This window comes from Aythya fuligula, chromosome 1, assembly GCF_009819795.1.
Source record: "Aythya fuligula isolate bAytFul2 chromosome 1, bAytFul2.pri, whole genome shotgun sequence".
NCBI lineage: Eukaryota > Metazoa > Chordata > Aves > Anseriformes > Anatidae > Aythya > Aythya fuligula.
Genome location: NC_045559.1, coordinates 64,265,672 through 64,285,777, shown reverse-complemented (window position 1 = coordinate 64,285,777; position 20,106 = coordinate 64,265,672). Strand labels below are relative to the sequence as shown.

At 39.7% G+C, this 20,106-nt stretch overlaps 1 protein-coding gene across 10 annotated transcripts in view; it reads right to left on the bottom strand.

Annotated features, from left to right (window-relative positions):
• Positions 1-20,106, bottom strand: part of WNK1 (WNK lysine deficient protein kinase 1) — a 104,783-nt gene that overhangs the window by 12,845 nt on the left and 71,832 nt on the right. For 8 of the 10 annotated variants that reach the window (XM_032191393.1, XM_032191401.1, XM_032191421.1 and 5 more), the window contains 12 exons: positions 18,699-19,172; positions 17,374-17,655; positions 16,599-16,690; positions 15,891-16,053; positions 15,212-15,328; positions 12,878-13,051; positions 12,020-12,071; positions 11,719-11,859; positions 9,936-11,362; positions 5,795-5,878; positions 2,021-2,107; positions 1,259-1,328 (listed from right to left, as the gene is read on the bottom strand). In XM_032191393.1, coding sequence (XP_032047284.1) covers positions 1,259-1,328; positions 2,021-2,107; positions 5,795-5,878; positions 9,936-11,362; positions 11,719-11,859; positions 12,020-12,071; positions 12,878-13,051; positions 15,212-15,328; positions 15,891-16,053; positions 16,599-16,690; positions 17,374-17,655; positions 18,699-19,172 — 3,163 coding nt within the window. The remainder of the gene's footprint in view (positions 1-1,258; positions 1,329-2,020; positions 2,108-5,794; positions 5,879-9,935; positions 11,363-11,718; positions 11,860-12,019; positions 12,072-12,877; positions 13,052-15,211; positions 15,329-15,890; positions 16,054-16,598; positions 16,691-17,373; positions 17,656-18,698; positions 19,173-20,106) is intronic. The other 2 variants (XM_032191412.1, XM_032191446.1) reach the window with 2 other exon arrangements.

Sequence of the window (20,106 nt, the reverse complement as noted above, 5' to 3'; positions counted from 1 at the left end):
TTGCAGTAAGAAAGCATACTGATTTCTAAAAAAGATGTGAAGTAGCCAAAGAATCAAGAACAACTGAAATTTATATAAGAACACACTTACTTTTAGTTCAGTACCCACAGCGACTACCTAAATTTCAAATGCTGGAGATAATTTCTTAATAGAAAAATGGTACGTTAAAGAAATGCTATGAACGACGTTTACTCAAAGCAGTCTGAAGTCTGCAGAGCTGGATCCTTATATGTTGGCTCCTAATTTTATTGTTGTTTGCACTGGCAGCATAAGGTTACAAAGAAGCTGAGAAATAGCATTCTATATTTAAACTAATTCTATTGGACAGCTTGCTGTGTTTATTCAGCAACTTCCCAGTTCTTTACTTTCACCATCTAAACTTCACCAGGCAAAAAACATTCATTTTCTAGCAGTAGAATGACTTCTATGGTATCGTTACCTACCGGCATACTATAATGGGATTATTTACTATTGTTTTTATTAGCTTTTGAAGGTTTGTCATTGAACATGAGGCATGTGCAATTTTAATACTATTTACTAAATTAACCAGAAATAATGTTAGTATCACATTAGCGGTTTCTTTTTTAAAAAATGAAGGTTTTTTGTTTTTGTTTTTTAATTGAGATGAGTAGGAGAATACTGATTGGAAAGCCTCAGGCTACTTTTGCAGTTTGGGTTGTTTGATTCTACCCCCTAATTCCATCCCCAACAATAAAAGTCATTTAGATTTGAAAGTCATTGATCATCCACTATTCAATTGCTGATCATCTAGTCATTCTTCAGCTGTTCTAAAGCAGCCAGAAGAATCTTTTTTGTTACCTTGTTTCTTTAATTTCTAGTTAACACCAATTTCTCTAACTAAATAGAAATAAAACGGTGATTAGGAGGAGATATCTCACATGCAGAACAGCATGACAACACAAAAGTTCTTACTGTTACTGCAAAGAATATAACGAAACAGAAAGCAGTTCCTTCAAATCCTGAAGCTGTACCTCAGAAGCATACTGGACATTCTTTGCAAGTCTTAATTTATTATTTTGGTCAGCTTCGAATACTAAGTAATTTATTATAATATGCATGCATCATTCCCCTCTCTTCGTCTGCAGTGGAAAAGTTCAGTTTAGGTACTAAAAACTAATACAATTCTTAAGGAATTGTCATCGTATGATGGCTATATCCTTTCAAATTGCTAGTCTGTTCAATTCTGTATTATATCTCTGTGCTAAGAAACCACCTGAAATAACAAAGGCTGTCTTACCTTCTTTCAGAGACTGTGTGGCTGTGGACACCAGCCCGGTAACCGTTGTAGATGCCACTGAGGGCACAGACTACAAGTTCAAGGGGGGAAATAAAAATAAACTTATGAGAATCACAGTCTGATTGAACCCTCAACAAATCCACCATATTGCATGTTACTGAATCTTTTAGTTCCATCAGGGCTACAGAATAACCCATGATAGGACTAATGCAAGATCTTTTAATCTGCAAGACAAGCAACACCAGCAACAAATTTTGCATGCCTTACAACCCAAGTCTGTCAGCAGTACCTCCCTTTTTACTCTGCAGAAGTAATGCGTAAGTAGCCACCTGGAGATCATAACATTAACCACTATCATTATTTTGTATCAAACTTCCACTATAGTCATGAGCATTCAGATCCACACGTTTAACAGCCCTCCCAAATTTAGACTGACATAGCACATACTGCTTCTTTAACACCCTCTCTCCCCTTATCCCATAGTCACTTCCCCTTCTATTTCAGTGATATTAATGACTTTGCCAAAAAGCTATTAAGAACTAACACCAAAACCAGCCTCAAGAAACACAGTATCTATCGTGATCTATGGATTTTCCCTATTTTGTTTGACTCAGTCTTGCAAGCTGAAAGATGACTCTTCATTTTTATTTTTAAAAGTCTATGGACTAGTACAATGATATTAAAGGCAGTGATCTAAGTGCATGAACTTGAGAAAACACTGACGTTACTCAGGACTATTAACTGCTACCATTGCAAACGTACACAGGCAGGAGCAGATGTCACTGGAACCGTCTCTGGACTAAGGGTTCTTCTCAGCTTAGCATCCAGATCTTCCAGTGGCTGCTGGGACTGATGAGAGAGGAAAAAAGTAAATAGGTGTCCCAGCTCAAGAGAAAAACATGTCACATTTCAGAAAACAGACGTATTTAACATTAAAATTTAAAGTAGTCAGTACAGCTTCCATATTTCTACCACGTTCTGTTCCTGTATGCTCACATTTCACATTTATAGCACAGTAAGACTGGGAACAATTTAAGCAATACATTTGGTAAAAATAGAAAAAGAAATGTTAACAGGAACTTCTGTTTTTCCTGAAGACAGAAGTTTGCATTCTTCCCTTAAGAATTTTGTAAAGATGCTGTGATCAAAATACTTAACAGATAGGCGGGCTAATTTAATTCAGTAATACTGTAAAAATGACATTTTGTCTGAAATACTGTATAGTTCTCTTCACTCATGCTTACAGGAAGAGATTTGATTCAAGTAAACAAATGAGGAGCTGAGATATCAGAACAATCAGGAGATAAAGATTTCTTTATGAAATAATAGTAGCAAAATGAAGCTTGAAATATTCTAAACACACCTTAAAAAGGCTTATTTTTATTCCTTATTAAGGAATAAAAAGAACAGGTATTTAAGACTGAGGCACAAACTGTCCTAGACTGGTCTTGGGATGACACACATTTGAACTGCAAATTAGGAATCTGATACTAAGGAAAAAAAAATAGTGTAATGAGCTATTGACAGAATCAGTAAGGAAGGCAAGCCTGGCTATTCCAAGACAAGTCCATAATTTTCCAGACAGTTATTGTGTGACAGCAGCAAATGCTCTTCACAGTCAACTAGATTTGATCCAGTAAGTCTTCTCCAATTCTGTCTCACGCTCCTAGACAGGCTTTAGAGTTCAAATGAGAGGTGAAATTAGGTCAACTGTTTGCAAAGGACAAGCAAGAGATCTCTACTTATACCTTTTTTACCACAGACCCTACCAGAAAGACCTATGAGAAACCTCAGGAAGCCTTTTGGAGTAGTCCTGTGGTTTGAGTCACTAAAGTGGCTACAACTGCTTTGAGTTTGGGCAAATGATTACTAAGATACCCAGTTCCAAACAATGACCAAAAAAATTACTGTGAACTTAATGGGACTTATTTTGAACCAACTGTTTTCAGATCCATTTGCTAGCATTGCTTGTGGTAAGAACACCTAAGAATTGTCACCAAATTGGCATCTCCTCTTCAGCAAAATCATACTTCAAAAAGAACTGGCTGACAGGCTCATAAAAAGCTTCTGCCTTGAGGTAGAGGGAAAAAAAAGTTGCTTGCTAACACTACCACCTCATAGCTCTACATAAGATGACCAGCTTCTCGCTCAGTTGGAGACAGAAGATACCCATGCCCGATTACTCACGTTCTGCTTGCTAGTAAGCATTACATAAAACAAAATACAGTACCAGTCTCCTTTCTGTTACAGGTTTTGAGAGCAATGCCTTCACTTTCATAGTCTTCTTACATACAGAGAACAAGCATTTGCCTTCTTACACTGCATAAAACTCTCCCAAGCAGTGGGCTGATCCTCATTGCTTTCAAAACACTGAAACATACTTTTTGGAGGGAAAAAAAAAAAAAGAAAACCAAAAAGTAACTCTGGACATGAAAGCCATCTGCAAGGACTCATCAATTAAAGCTGGATGTAGTACTGTCATTGATTTGCATGTGCTCCATCAGGAGGACTGAGAAGGTGATCGAGCAGGAAAAGATAGGGCGAGATGCCAACTTTCAGCATTTTGCAATTTAGGCCTTCTAGGCCGTTCCCATTCTAAACTCTAGGACATACTCTGTGCAAACTTGTCTGAGAGATTCCTGGGATCACAAAATAATTACATTTACTGGGAGAACTGAACAAACTATTGAATAAAGACAGCTGCTGCACAGACAGCACTGAAGGAAAAAAAATGGAAAACAGAGGGACAATTAATGTCATAGCCGACAAAAAACACACGAAAGCAGCTAACACCCTGCTGTTCAACTCTATTCATGCCCTTGGAACCAGGGAATACCATATTTCTCACATTTGAAAGATAGAAATGAAAATCCAATTAAAAAAGTATCTTTGAAGATCAGAATCCTAATACATATAAATCTGTTTTTACAGTTTTAGTTATAAAATGAGTCATGATAGCTCATTAACCAAAGCCGCTTTAACAGCTTAAATTATTTACAATTTTCTAAAACTATTCCTTTGTATGATAGTCAATTTAAGTCCTTTCAGATAGAGAGGTTCTCACAGACTATTGTAAATCCCAAAAAGGAACAGCTTGCAAAGAACTAAAATGACCTTTACAGTTCATTTTAAATTCACTTCCACAGGTGAAACTTGAATTTGAGAGCTCTATTTCAAGAGATGAGAGGGAGACTGTTACCAGGGTGTCAAGGAGCAGGACTTTATCAAGGTTAGCTCACAGTCTGCATTAAAATTCAGTGGTCAAGGAGATAAATCAGACCATGATGCTCAGAAATACTGTACAAGCTTTCATGCTGTAGTTATTTTATTGGAAATAAGAAATAAAATTTAAAAATATTTTTTTAAGTTATTGAAAAATAATTATACTAATGACTTAAAAATAATCCCATTCTATGAAATTCTATGACAGATTCCAGTTCAAGTGTAGCTTTAGGACACGTATTCAAGGACTATTCCCTGTGGACCAAAGCCACAGATGGAAGAGGTAAATACTATAAAAAGTATACATACACAGGTAGTGCTAAATTTACAACAAACTTACTTTGAACCTTAAGCAGGCACCACTAGGTACACACTGGAATGAAATATCGATCAAATAAAAATTGAATTTAAATTTAGGATCGTAATTTTCAATTTGAATAGAGTTCTATAAAAAGCTGTCTGTTTATTCAGTCTTTTTTCTTTCACAAGTAGCATATCGCCATCTCTTGATCTCATGGGTTTTGTCTGGTTATTTTTTCAGCCTTTCTTTGCATATTGAAGTGTATTCTTCCCATGTGACATTTCCTTGCACAGCATTTAGAAGATCCATAAAACAATTTTGCCTTAATTTTTTTTCATCTAGTTTTTTCTTTTTTAAAGAAAAGTGAAGACATTTTATCTTTGTGATCTTGAGTTGACCATCTGTCCAATTCACATATAAAACACCCAAGCTAACTGTTGCACACAAGGACAGAAACTGCATAATGTTAAGCCACTGTTACATTTCAGCTCTTGTTTTGGTCTGGAGCTTCACAGACCTTTTACAACTCTGAAAACCTACTGAAATAAGTGTCTAGTAATAACTGCAAAAAAAAAATAAAAAATAAAACCAGGATTTCTCAAAGCCAGGAATTTTGTTGTGTTTTTTTTTTTTTTTCATTAACATTTAATTACAGTATATAGCTATTTAGGGAAGCATCTTTTCATCGTAAGAAGAAAACAAGTTCAAGTTTATGCACGTACTCACCTGTGTTACATTTAAAAAATAAATTTAAGGTTCAGGTTAAAACACTAAATAACTCCAAGCCTGATTCAATTGCTTTTGTACTTCAGACACTGCGTACAGCATCCCAAAGGGCAAGCTGTACCTCTAGTGCTGAAGCAACTCTGGCCACTGCTCCATTTACACAAAAGGGGTTACTCAGTCAAAAGAACAGAAAAACAGACATTAATAACATGCAATGGAGAGTTTAATCGAAACATGCTCTTTGAAAGAAAAAGAGGCAGATAAAAATCTGCTGAGTCGTGTAGCACCTGAGTTAGTGAAGGTCCCGGAAAAGGTGGCAGCGGCTCACTGGACGGAGTGCCAGCTGGAAGTTCAGAGCCTACTGGTAGCACCTATGATGAAGAGGAAACGCGAGTCCATCAGACACGGCACAACAGGAGGATCAGACACCACGTTACAGTCAGTCGTGCTATATGACAGAGGCCTCTACATTTTTTCTGTGGAGACTTCCTTCCTGGAAAGTTAGCATCGAGTCCTTGGGGAGCTTTGTGACAGCTGAAGCGTGTGTGTCAGGGCTGGGAAGGTTGTCTGGTTTTGTTGTTTTAATTCAGGCTGCCTTTGACTGGCCACAATTACCAGTTGAAGCAAGCTGCTCTGCCCAGGAGCAGAGCATCTTGGCAATTGTATTTTCAAGTCTGCGAGGAATGCTACAACAGCATTTCTTCATAAATAAAGCCTCTTTGAAACGTTTTTGGAAGGGTGCAGGAATGCACTCAACCTCCTCACAAAAGATCTCTTTTAATGGCCCACTAACAACACCAAGCCATGTGCTGCTGAAAAGCTGTTCCAAGCAATGACTTGATCAGAAACTGTCACACTTGAGGATGTCTCCACTTGTTGAAAGCCCATTCGAAAGTTTCTTACACCAGTCTCCTGATCCATTACTGGCCTTGATCCTGAGGATATTGATCACCCACAGAAGATGACTAGGCCATGCAGCTGAATAAGGGGAAGTCATCCAGGTTACATGGAAGGGGTTAGAGAGACCGGAAAGGTTAGAATGAGGGATCAAAGCCTCCCAGCAAGGTCGGAGAGCACATTCCAGTTAGTTATGTCCATTGTTAGGGAAGTGGGAAGTCCTAGGAACTAAGCAATCCATTACACAATTTGCAATTCTTATTCTCAGCTGTAACCATGAAGGCTTGTCCGTGACTCTGAAGTTTCAGAAACACAGGATAGCCTTATGAGTTCCAGTGCTGGTCAGCCAGCTTCCCATCTGTGACAGGAACACTGCTGGGTACGTGTCACCAGCCCAAAGTCTGCTCTGGTCCTTGCAAACAGAACCAGTTCTCGCCTGCAGTCACGTTACCACAGCTTACCTAATAGTTCAGACTGCAGAAATAACTGTCCAGTGAGGATACCTGCCATAATTATCCACCCTTCCCCAAATGTTGGGGTAGGAACTTAGCCAAGTTGTATTACCTCAGCTTGTGTGCGTGTGCTACGAACATACACATGGGCATTACTGTTTCTGATGCATGTTGACTTGTTCAGCTGTGGTAAATTAATCACTTTGTTTATAAATAAGAGGTAAAACATACTTTAAATACATTCGTAAGACAACTCAAAACATATTTACCGTGCAGGCTAACAGGCTGACCATAAACAAAATCAAATACCCCCCTCCCCCCCCAGTTTAGTAAACCCCAGATAACTAAAGCATTAAGCTCCTTAAAAACAACACCAAGTGAAACTAAAGTTAAGTTTTGGAAGAAAAAAAGAAAAAACACAAAGTAATTTAGAAGTGAAAGACTCAGAAAGGAGCTAGTTTTCCTAGAACAGACATCAAAAACCCCAAATATTTACTACATTTAAATCCAAGCATTTTTAATTACAGGTTTGCAATTAGCAGGTTTCTAACTATTCCCAACTGTTCCTGAACCAGCAACTAGGTTTTACAGTTTTTTAATCTTTCTTTAATTCTCAGCTTCATTTCAGTATAAATGCCTCTGCATCTAGATTTCTTCCCTAACTTCCTTGGCATTATTCATGCACCTCCACAGCAGAAATTTCCTACTTTGCATTTGAAAACAATCTAAAAGGGAAAGAAGTGCCCCACTGGGCAATAACACAATTTTGCTTAAAATGTAACTTCTGAGTCCAAGTTGGTGAATCATTTACAATTCAAGGCAAGTGTTATACAGACATGACCTCCACTAGGTAAGAGAAAAGATGCCATTTCTAGTATCTGCTGGGGTTCAGGGAAAAAAAAAAACAGATTAGTCTCCACAGTCTTAGCTCCATTCATTCAGTATCCCCTTTTACATCTCCATCTCTTACTTCTCCATTAAGTTTACTCCAGTGTGGTCTTTGTTAAAGGTGGATTTAGAGGTCAACGTGTAACCCATGGGATAACTGTAGACTTATACTCTCAGTAGCATCAGTATGGTTTACTTAACCTTCAAGGAAGAAAACCCAAGGTAGGGAAACAGAATATGAATGCAGCTGAGAGTAGTATAGCAAAATCAATCAAATAGAAAGGGATTCCTAGAAAACTGTAACAAATAAAATAAGGAGAAATCTTGGAGAGGCTGGTGAAATTCTCAAAGGTTATTGCTATAGCAGCTATAAAATTCCCTCAGGTCTCAAATTTTACATGTTAGTCTACTAACACACTATTATGATTAGCTGTAACTTCCTTATCCAATATAAAATTAATGAAATTATTTCACCAATTCTTTTCAGTGATCACATCTGGTTTCGTCCTAGAAAAATATCTATCTCTACACAGGAATGGTACCATATTCATACCCCATCTGTTCCTTCACCTTTGTAAAAACAGCTGGGAAAGTAATAACATCAGCCTGGTTGGCAAGGCACAGGAGTTCTGCTCTCTACCTCACCCTAGAAACTTAATTTATTTATCGTAGGGCAAGGCAAGAAGCCTTAAGTTTGTTTTCTGTTGCCTTGCTCCCCTGAACAGAGCATTCAAGATTCCCCAAGGGGGAAGTATTAATGATTCTACCGCTAGCAGAAAAATACAGCAGCAGCAGTGTTTTACAGCATGGGAAAGAAGCCTCCAAGGACTTGGATGTGCTTCTCAGAGAAGCACAGAAACATAAAAAGGGGAAAAAAAATACGTTTTGGTTATGAAATCAGTGTTCAAAATTAGAGATAAATAAACTTAGATTTTCAAGTCTCAAGGAAGTACTGGCTAAAATAGTAAGGGAAGAATCATTTTCTACATCTGCTACATACACAATCACAGAGGCAGTGTGAGGAAGCTGTATTAGTAAGAGTACAAGGGAAAGACTGCTCATAAATGGAGATGGTAGGAGCATTAACTCAGTTAGAATGCCTTGAACATTAACCAGCTTCAGGTCATTTGGGTAACTCTTAATAACGTGCTTTAACTTTTGGTTAGCCCTGAAGCGGTTGGGCAGTTGGACTCAATGATCTCCGATGGTCTCTTCTAACTGAACTATTCTATTCTAATAACAAGGTTGGCTGAAGACAATGAAGCGTTGGTGAGTGGGAAAGAATGTTACAGAAACAGAAGTGCACATTAAGGTTTTTCTTTTGTTAAAAACCTGAATGCTTCTTCAACCATTTGCACGTAAGGTTTGAAAAGGAAAGAGCTAACTATGGTTTCAAATACTGAAATGCACTGGCAACAATTCATAAGATAATCGCCAGCCTAATTTGACATACCTACACTTCTGGTTAGTGAGCCAAGTAGCAACTTCATGACATCTCAAGTTGTTACTATACAACATAGCTCAACACTTTATGAAACAGTGCTTGCAGAGCACAATTCAGAAAAAAAAATGCTGTTTATGTTTCCAGATACTCTCATCTCTTCAAAATTTTTCAGAACCCTGTTTTCACAAATCTAGCATTTGGAAGAAAGAGACTATCAGACTATCCAGGCACTATGTAAGGAACAGAGGACTTAAAAAAAACAACAAAACAAAACAAAAAAAAAAAGCACTGTCAGATTCATCCTTGCTTTCAAAGATCAGGCTAATGATAAGAAGCAAAGCTAAGCAATCACAACTACTTTATGAAACATAAAACCTCCCTGACTTGTTTTACCTATTATGGATAAAATAAAAACCTATTTAAAGCAAGACTCTCAAACTTCTATTTGGAAAAAGATAAACAAAAAAAACACACACTTCATGGTGCTTCACTCTTCATGGTAGGAGTAAGAAAAACAAACAGTGACATTTGATAGCTCAGACACGATATAGAATTGGACATTTGTTTCAGCATGGACAGAAGAAAACACCTCTTGGGACAAATAAAACAAGATGAAATTTTCCTTCTGATCTTATAACCAAAGACATACTTGTCTAAATAAATACTTTGCTGTAAAAAAAGGGATTCTGTTCAAAAAGGCTGTTTTCTACAATACTTGAATATTCACACAAACGTTGCATTTCTTACCGGTACCCTGCTAAGAGGGGGCTTCGAAGGAGAGGTGCCTGGTTTCACTGCTGCTGTTGCAATGCTGCTTGGTGCCGAAATATAGCTGACTGGGGTGATCACTTGCCCAGGGGTGGCAACTGGTGTCAGCACTGGCAAGCCAGTTGGTCCAAGAGGCAAACTGCTTGGAGGTATACAAGTGCTAACGGACGTCAGGGGTTTAGTTGGTGCCACAGCGGTGGTTGGTATCCCAGGAATAACAGTAGTTTCCATTATCAGCGATGTCTCCAGAGATACTGATGGATGTGCTGTTCCCACATTACTGTGTTCACTGAAGAGAGACCGTAGCTTTTCTTCCAGGGTCTTGATATCGTCAATACCAGGTGCTTTAGACTGAGCATCAGCATCAGCCTCCATACAGTGAACGTGAGGTTGGTTGGGTAACGGAGCCGGCTGAGGCTGGCTGTGTATCAATGTTTGCTGTACTGCAGGCAAGTTAGTGACTGGCTGTGGTAAGACACCAGGTAAGGGAACCTGGGGCAACACAGGTGTTGCACCTGGAATTTGGGGCAGGACAGGTGTTGATGTAATTGCTGATGGGATGAGTAAGGGATGTATAACGGGCTGAGTGACGGAACCACATACGCTTGTTGCTACAGAGGATGATAAAGGTGCAGAGACTGGGAGAGGTAAGCCAGCTGCACTGCAAAGCTGTGATTTATCTACAGGCTGCCCACTCTCAGGTAGTGACTGTGGAGCACTGACAACTGTTGTTTCTGCCAGACTGGAGACAGAGCCACTAGTACTAAGCTGAGGAAGCTGCAAAGCCACATTCTGAGCCAGAGACAGGGCAACAGATGTCTGTGGTGCTGCTACACTACTCACAATTTGAGGAGCAGACTGAGATGTCACAGCTGGTGCAACGACACCAAGACCAGTGACACCAGCAACCTGGGTAGCTGGCAGTGCCAAAGAAGCCGGTGTGCTGATGCTGGGGGCAATGTCTGCAGTTACTGGCTGAGCAGGCTGGGACGTGACAGTTAAGGAGAAAGAAGCAGGGGCGCTCACACTGGAAGCCACACCACTGGACTGCTGTCCAGACTGTGAGGCTGGAGGAGGGGAAACAGAGCTTGGCACACTTGCACTTGGTGCAACTCCAGCAGCTGCACTTTCTGAAGGCAAAGTAACAGAACCTGGAAGAGAAACACCTGTGCTAGAGGGAACAGATATTGAAGGAGCAGCTGCAGATGTGGGAGGTGCACCACTGCCTGCCATGGTAGAAAGCGCGGGTGGAAACGGTGGTATTGTTTGGTTGAACACTGGAGGAGCTGTACTAGGTCCTTCTGTCATCTGAGCATGCCCCATCTCAGAGAAAGCTTGCTGCAAGCTCAGTGATGATGCAGAGTGGGAGAGATTCATTCCAGGACCATGTAGTGGAGATGCAGCAACTAAAGGAATAGAAAAATATCAACACTGTAATGAATTTTACTAAGTGAACTATCTCCTACTGCTAGACTAAGACCAAGCTTATCTCTCTGCATAACTTAGAAAATATATATATAAATCCAGGAACAAATTAAAACCACTGAATTAAGGTTTCAAAGTCTTGCAGACAGCCCATCAACAATTTTTCCTGCAAGAATCCTGCATATCATCATCCAGATTATAACCACTCCTTACCAGCCCAGTCACTTCCCTACTTCCAAGTACTTTAAGTGTTTAGGAGCTTGTCTGTTTAGTCAACTAAATTCAGTTTTGAAGAACAAGTCTTAGCCTTCAGATTTTAAGAGTTTAGATAACTTACCCATATCCGGAGTTTCTTTTGCTCCAGGAATAGCAGAGGTGAAAAATCCCTGTTCTTTTAACCGACTCTCAGGGACAGGGCTGACAATAAACCGTCTTCCTGCAGAATGGACAACCTGGGTAAAGGAGCTAGGAGGAACCCCTAAACAGAAAGAAGTTGGATATTCAGTGATACAGAGTTGCAACAAAATACATCACCTGCAATATGGAATGTGAACTCCATCATACAAAATAAAAACCTGGCTGCACCCATCCGCTGAAACAGAAAAGGTAACTGTCGAAAAAAATCACAAAAGACTTACCTATTCTTTGTGGCATGGAAGATGTAGGATCTGGCTGTTTGAACTCTAATTTCTGTAAAGTAAGATAAAATTTAAAGTTCTATTCTGAAACAGAAACCCACAAGATAGTTCTTAAAATGCTAGCTTACTGAAATGTGGGCATTTAAGGTATGCAGTGCCATGGACCCAAGCACCAGTACTAGACCAGTAGAATTTTACCTAGACAAATGTCATCTAAGCACTTTTATAACTTCGTGGTTTAGTGACTGTCAATGTAACAAATTGATCTAAGCATCTTTTTTTTTTATAACAGGAAGTCCAGCCTATTTCCTTAAACAATCCATAGGTAAATAAATGGATGTTTCAAAGTAGTTCTAGGTGGAAATAAGGCAGAGATTCAGGAAATATCACCCCTTATGATTCCCAACAACCAGCTTCAATACTTGTGCTTTCCAATTGACCCATCCAATCTCTTAGTAGCTAACTGACCACAGAGGGCCTGAATCCAAGCTCTCAGTGTTCATGGAGCAGCAGAAGGCTAGGGATTTTAGTGTCCTACTTTACAACAACCTCAAACCCAAGAATCCTCAGCATTTAATACTGTCTGCCTAGCAGACATTTGGTTAATTTCCTGTTTGGAAATTCGGCACCTTCAGAAGCATTAGAACATGTCAAAAAACAATGGTTTAAGTTATTTATCTTTCTAAATGAATTTTAGGCTTTCATCCTGATCTGAAGCTCTGGTTATCTTTTCATTTCATTTTTAAGCTTTGATATTTCCCATGAAAGGATGTTTCAGTTCTAACTAGCTCTGCTCACAAAACAATACCACCCAAAACTGAAAAGGTGAATAGCTAAAGCAATCCATCTTTTACATACCTGCGACCCTGGAAAGAAGCCATCATCTTTTGTCCGCATACTCTCCAAACCCTGATCACCTTCTGGCTCCACACTTACATCCTCACTCAGCATTTCATCTGCTTTCTCAATGATCTCTCGCACCTGTTCTACAAATGAGTCTCTCTCAGTTGCTAAAATAAACTCATTCTGCACCTGTAAAGACAGCAAAAGAGCAATATTTTTTATTTATCACAATTTATTTCAGAACTATGTATTGAACATTGAGTGACCATAATTTAACTTTCAGTGTTACTGTTTGTCCTCCCTTCACCATTCTTATGCACAAATTAAAGTTGATGACATCCTGAAGGGAAACAATTGTTTCTCATCATCTCCAGCACTGAAATACTTGCCCTTGTTTTCTCTTTACTGTGGAACAATATTCGATCTCATTTTCTACCTGTCACCTCAATCTTTCCTTAACACAGTGAAATTGAAAATTAGCAACCCCGTTTTACTGGCACATTTAAAGAAAGATATATTAAAAAAAATAAAATTCTATATTGCAAGATGGATTCTGTGCTACTCTATTTCCATTGTGTACTGAACTAGCTCTTGAAAGTCTGACTGCAGTACATAAACACAATTATTACGTTCCCTATTTGGTGAGAGGAAGCACATTCAGCCTATCTAATTCCAACACACTGTACTGCTTTATAAAAATACACACTGCTGCTTATGTTGGGGTAAATGAGATTAAATAAGTACACTGTGCATTTAGACAAAAATTCTTAGTTTGTTAGTCTGAACCAAGAAAAAAATCTGTCTCCTGAAATACTACACAGTAACATCCTCCCAGAGTCGGTTACTCTACGAAACCTAAGTAAAGATGTCAGTCAGAGTATCTCTGTGGGGAAAGAAAGTGCCTTAGAGGTAAAGCATGAGGCACTGTTCTCAACAGGTTTTTGGGATGCTGGTTCAGAAACCCAAGAAACAGGCATGATGTACTTATATCAGCCTTTGCAATGCAGAATACTTACTAATTAAAAAAAAAAAACTTCAGTACTTTACTTAAAGTAGTGCCAGATACCTAGGAGGTATGTGGAATAGACCTTGTAAGTCTGACTGAAATTAATATTGAAAAGTCTTATAACGAAAAGTTTCCTCAATATTCAACAAGAAAGTGGCGAGCACAAAATTCTAGATTAGGTCATGTACTTTTGATGACGTGACTGTGCTTTGGAAACAGTTCACTTACTTTGCACTCGTCAACCGTCTGCTCTTTAATCAAACATACCGTTTTATTCCTCCATAGGATCAGTTGAGACATGATACAATGTAAGATCTGTATCGCCGGCATATTTCTTGACACTTAATATCATGTAACTGACTTGTTTACACTGTCAATACAGGTACATAGGCAAGAACCAACTTCCTTTCCTGGAAAGGCTTTCTCTCCTGAGTCTCTAGTTTGGTTCCTTCTGAAAAGGTAGGAACCCAGCACAGACCACCTATTATTATTCTGCCACCTTTCTGTGCCAAACAGTGAATACCACACAAGTGTCCAAGAAGCTGGGGAAAAGATACTGCTTTTTGTGTTACATCCCGCTTCAAACCACTTCTTCACTCCATTTCAGTAACGCTAAAGTGATCTCAGTCTCATTCAGATTGTGCCAGCACGGGAATATAAATCTAAATTAAAATAATTGTGGGAGGCTCTATTCTACACTACATGGTACTTGCATTTAAACATGTCCTATATAAATATGTGTGTGTGTGTTTAAATGGTAAGTTCTTTTCTATGTTTGACCAGTATCTGCTGAATGAGAGGCTTATTTTTTTATTTTCAGAGACATTGGCTAGCTTAGTCAAAAGCAGCAGTCATTACTAACTTTCAGAAATGAGAAAAAAAGTGATTTTCATTCCTTAAAGGGCAGAATCTTGATGTTTCAGTTAAGAACAACAAAAACTCAAACCTTAAGCAGAAGTTTTAAAGATTTAGCAATGTTGTGGCCTTGGAAAAGCAAATGATTTATTTAACTTTGTGGTGTTTTCAAAATTTGTCTGCAGGTTTTCCAAAAATTAGACCGTGAAGAAATGAAAGCAGATAGACTCAGTAAAACCTGAAATTTTAGGATTAAAAAAACCTGACTCAAATGCTCACATGAATTAAGAATGCAATATTAACTGTCAATTTCATATTCCACTCATATTCCAGTCTCTAGCTGTACTTACAAACCAATAAAGTGAGCACAGGAAAAAGAGGAAGCAGGCTATGCTACATGGAAAGAAGCAAGTGAGAAAATAAGACTGCTTATATTATTACTGTGATTAAGACTGGATTCAATCTTTTATTTCTGAAACGTATCTTACCATAATCGAAGCAATTTCCTCAGGGTTGTCACCATCCAAATCAAATTTGAAAGTAACCATTTTCCGATTATGTGTCTCTAGCTGGCATTCCACTACCCGATCACCTTTATTTGAAACCTAAAGTAAATAAATTATGAAAAGCATGAGAATATAAGGCTTGAGTTTTAAAGCCCATGGAGGCAAACCAAAAGTAGTGCTTTAAGATGAACACATTCTCTTTTTCTAGACTAATAAACGGTGCAATTTACTGCACTATTTTTCTGAGGATCTGCCAATTATTCAAACATCCAAGGTTACCTTGTCCACGTTTCTCTAGAACTCCTGATGCTCCCTTGTTCCTTACTAGCTTACAGGTCACTGGCCTAGCTTTACTAGTAAGATTAAAGCAAATATTCAGGAATAGTCTGTGGAATCACTAGTGGCTAAGCAAGCTGATTTTGCCATCTGTAATGCTCCCAAAAGCTCCTAGTTATGACCTTTGGAATATTGACTCCAGAAGCAGAAGAAATATAGTGGATAGCTTGTGTGCTTAGAGGTGTCTGGGGGGAACAGCAACATACCAAACAAGCACACAGAAGACACATATTCCTCAGAAGAAAAGCAACTTCTGAAGTTCAAAAACAGGCATCAACATTACCAAACTGTCACTTAAGTTAAGAACAAAAACCACAACACTCACATTTAGAATTCTCAGTTTTGGCCTAGCAGTCTTCTCATGGCGAGAGCGACTACGGACAGACCTCCGCATGTGACGCTTGGTAGTCCTCCCTTCGTGCCTCCCACTAGAAGCTGGAACATTCTCATTGCCATCACTCAGTCCTGAAGCAACATCAGAATGTGCACTAAAAAAAGCAACTCTGTATTAGTACCCGTGCACTCCATAGCTGTAACAACAATACCGTTTACCCTGCCAGATGATATTCTCCTCAGGATAGCAGTGGCTGCCTGTTAATCACAGAGCAGGGGAGAAGAATCCTGTCAACCAATAAAGCTGCTTGAATAGTAATTATAAGAGTAATTAATTATGTATTTCTTGTAAGCTGAGCTGTACATCTTCCAAATATGTTTTCAAGCTGCTTGAATTTTAAATTCTGTTTAAGTGCCAAAAGGACAGAAAAGCATCCCTTATAGTCAATACAAATGATTAGAAGTCACTATGCATGAACCTATTTACTCCCTTCATAGTCTGCTGTAAAGCAAACCTTTCTTCAACTCTCATAAACCTATTTTTCCTCTACGAAGTTTATTTCCTCCTGTCCTCAGAGAACACCTCAAATGAAAAAGAAACATTCCCTGATGAAAGAGAGGTATCTAAAGATTTTTCTTCCTTGGATAATCTGCCACATAAAGTTGAAATTCAATATGGTGAAAAGAAATCCATGCTTACCTATCCATAGAGGAAGCCAAAGGAGTGGACTGGGCAGGCTGTGTTGATGGCAGCGACTCTGAAGGAGCAGTCTGTGAGACTCCTTGAGTGCCCTATGGATAGAAACCTGCATCAAGAACTCCAAAGAATCCCCATCCTTTTGAAGTCACCCCTTAGTTTTCAATTTTTCCTCCCAAATCAGTTATAAAGCTAAAAGCACTGCCTTTTTAGAACTTCAAACAGCTGGCATCTAGAAAGCTCTAATTTACAAAAAGATTGGAGAGCAAACTGCAGTGAAGCAAATTGTCATCCTGGGGAGGAGTGGGGGAAGGGCAGAAAATCAGCCATCCTTTCTGCTGCTACGTGTCACTACAGTTTGCCATGCAGCCATAGTCTTACTAACAGAATGTGCAAAAGGCAAGCCAATGCAGAACTCAAAGACGATTCAAATTCTCCCTAGCAACATCAACGCTGCAGGGAACGGGCATAACGAGAGGATCTCAAAGGCTATCAGTTGCAGTTTCTCATTGATATGGCAAAATATTCTACAGTACTAGCAAGAAGTGAAGTGTTAACAGGTTTTTGCCTGTAGGAGGCACACTCACTTCCCAACAGAACAGCCAGTGGCAACAAGGTCCCCACATTGGCATGACATTCTGCTGTAAGAAAAAGGTTATTTGAAACATTAATTTCCATCTGAAGACAAGCATGGAAGGGATTAGTTCCCCACACACGTACATTGTACCGTAATTTAAACACCCTAAATGTATCGTTACATTATATTCAACATAATTACCTCCACAACTGCCTGCTGTGAAGAGGCTGACGAGGCCTGTTGCGCTAAACTCACTGTAGGCTGGGGCACTTGAACCTGTCCTCCTAGGTTGCCCATAGGAACTAAAACATTTTGCTCCACATACGGCTGCACAACAGGGGCAAGATAGCCTGGCTGAGCCACTACATCTGTGGGTAAGGGAGGGGACAGTACAGCAGAAGGAACGCTAACAGAAGCCACAGCAGAGGAAGGTGCAACACTTGAGTCTCCTGGGTACTGAGGCGGCAGCCGAGATGGAAAGCCCTGCAACAGAAATGAAGGAGTCAAGTTAGCGAGTATCAAAGCTAATTAGGAAAAAATAAACAAACAAAATAAAAAAGTGTCAGTTTCAGGGGCATTTTCTAACTTTCCTTTCTGTATTTATTCAAGTTCTTCCAAAGACCATCCTTCCAGAGAAGCAGAGCAGCTGCTCAAGTAGCCAAAGCTCAGCTTACAGGTCATCATGCTACAACGAGCAAATTCCCACCCAAAATTTCAAGTCTCAGTTGAAACAATCTTCATCTCCCAACTCTCTCCAGTTGCCTATGTGACTTAATATTTTAAAGACCTGAGACTTGAAATTAGTTTGAAGAATTTTCAGGCTGAACTGCTCAGACTACGTTATGCAACTGCTGCTGATTCTCGAGACTATCAGTACCTCAATGCAACTTTGTTCTAAAAGAACAATCACACGCCAAGTCATAATTTTTGTCACTATTCATATTGCCATTTTTACAATGATTGCACAAAGTAGATTGAAACAGTCCTTGCTGACCAGTCTAGCACTTCATGATTAGCATCAGGTACTTACTTTATATTCAAGATCCATGTTGCCTTATTTCTAGAAAATCAGTGTAAACCCCTCCCCATCTCCCTTCCCCTTCCCAGACTTGGTATGAAATACTGACATTGCTGAATATGCTGCCACAGATTCTCTTTCCAAAACAAGACTCCCATATTTAAATCACAATGTTTTGGGTCTCTTTTTTTATTCAACTTGGCAGATCTCTTGGATATCCTCCTTGACACAGTTGTTTTCCAAAGTCCTGCACTATGTTTGTCATTTTAGACAAATTCCACTGCCAAATGTAAAAAATAAAAATAAAACTCAAAACACTAGGGTGTTGGAGGACACTTTTTCCTCTTTAAAAACGTCCTTGACCACAAAACAGAATTCATCTTTGTGGCTCAGTGGCTCTCTTCTGAGAAGTGAGTTGGCCAAGGCACACAGTTCTGAGCTGGCTCCTTAGAGCAGGTGAATGTGGAGGGCAGGGGTGGGGAAGAGCTCTGCTGGCTTGCAACAATACCTGGTAAAGAGCATCTCCAGCAGGAAGTGAAGCTTCAGCAGCTTGTCCAATGCTGACTGGCAATCCCACGGACTGGACAGCCGGCTGTAGGAGCTGCGGGAGAACCTGGCTGGGCAACTGAGCCACAGGCTGCATCAGTGTGGGAAGCTGGCTAGGGACAACAGTTGATCCTACAGGGATAGCAGTTGCCGCAGCAGATGTTGCCAGCGTGAGCAATGGCTGATTCATGCCACCTGGCATTGAAATGGGCAGCGACTGGAAACCCGGCTGAGCCACTGACACGTGAGGAGCTGCTATGGGCAACTGAGAGACCGAGAACTGGGGAACCATGGAAGTTGGCAAGGGCTGTCCCATGGGTAGAAAGTGAGAGCCAATAGGGACTGATGGGGCAACTGATGGTTGAGGGAGAGAAGGTGCTGCAACAGGTAATTGAGGCTCGCCTTGGATGATCGACACTGGTTGGGAAACAGGAAGCTGGGGAGGTAAAGAAAATAGAGATAGATTTTTTTGTTTTTTAAGCAGGGTTGCAGAAAGCAGAATTTTTATGCATTAGTCAAAGAAAGAATTATTCAAGTTACAGCACTCTGTTAAAGTGGGTGGGGAGCACAGTTGGCAGAGTGGCTGGGAAGTTGTCTGGAGTCCCAAAAGGTCCTCACTTCGCAACACTTCCCCTGAAGAACTCCACAAGCTCTTGAAACAGACACCCACAGAGGGTGAAAGAGCAACATTAGAATACCCTGAAGCACTGACTTGTGCATAAACAGAATCCAATTCCCCTCAACTCTGTCCCCAGAGCCAAGCCTGTCCTCTTACAGGAAAGAAGCACAAATCTTTCAACAAATCTCTTAGCTTTGGGTATGGGGACTAAAGCAATGGAGAATGAAAAGCCACTGTGCCAGCATTCAGAGAATGGCAGGGGATATGTCAATTAAAGCCAGCAAATGATGCAACTTGAGAGACAGTTTAGATGAACAAGCAACAAAACAATAATTATAAAAACAAAATCAAGGCTCACATGTTCAAGATAGAGATATGAGCCAAAATGAAGTAATACTCAGTAACAGAAGCTTCTTGATCAGGGAGTAAAGGAGAAGAGCTGAGTAAGAGAGATGACAAGAGTGGAGAAGGCAGTCCTTATGGTTCACTACCTAAATATGTGAACATGTGTTTTACACACACAATGGTGCAGAAGATGTACATTCTATGGGAAGCAGAGAAATGACAAGTTCCTGAAAATGCATTCATAGTACTCCATTCATCAAAATGCCTCATGATATTTTTGACAGTTTAAAGATCTTTGAGCATGGAAGCGCTATCCCTCCCTCAAATAAATTATTCATGACTGCCATGTGTGAAAGAAAGTTTCCAATACATATTTTCCAGCCAACCCGACAGTTGTAGTATACCA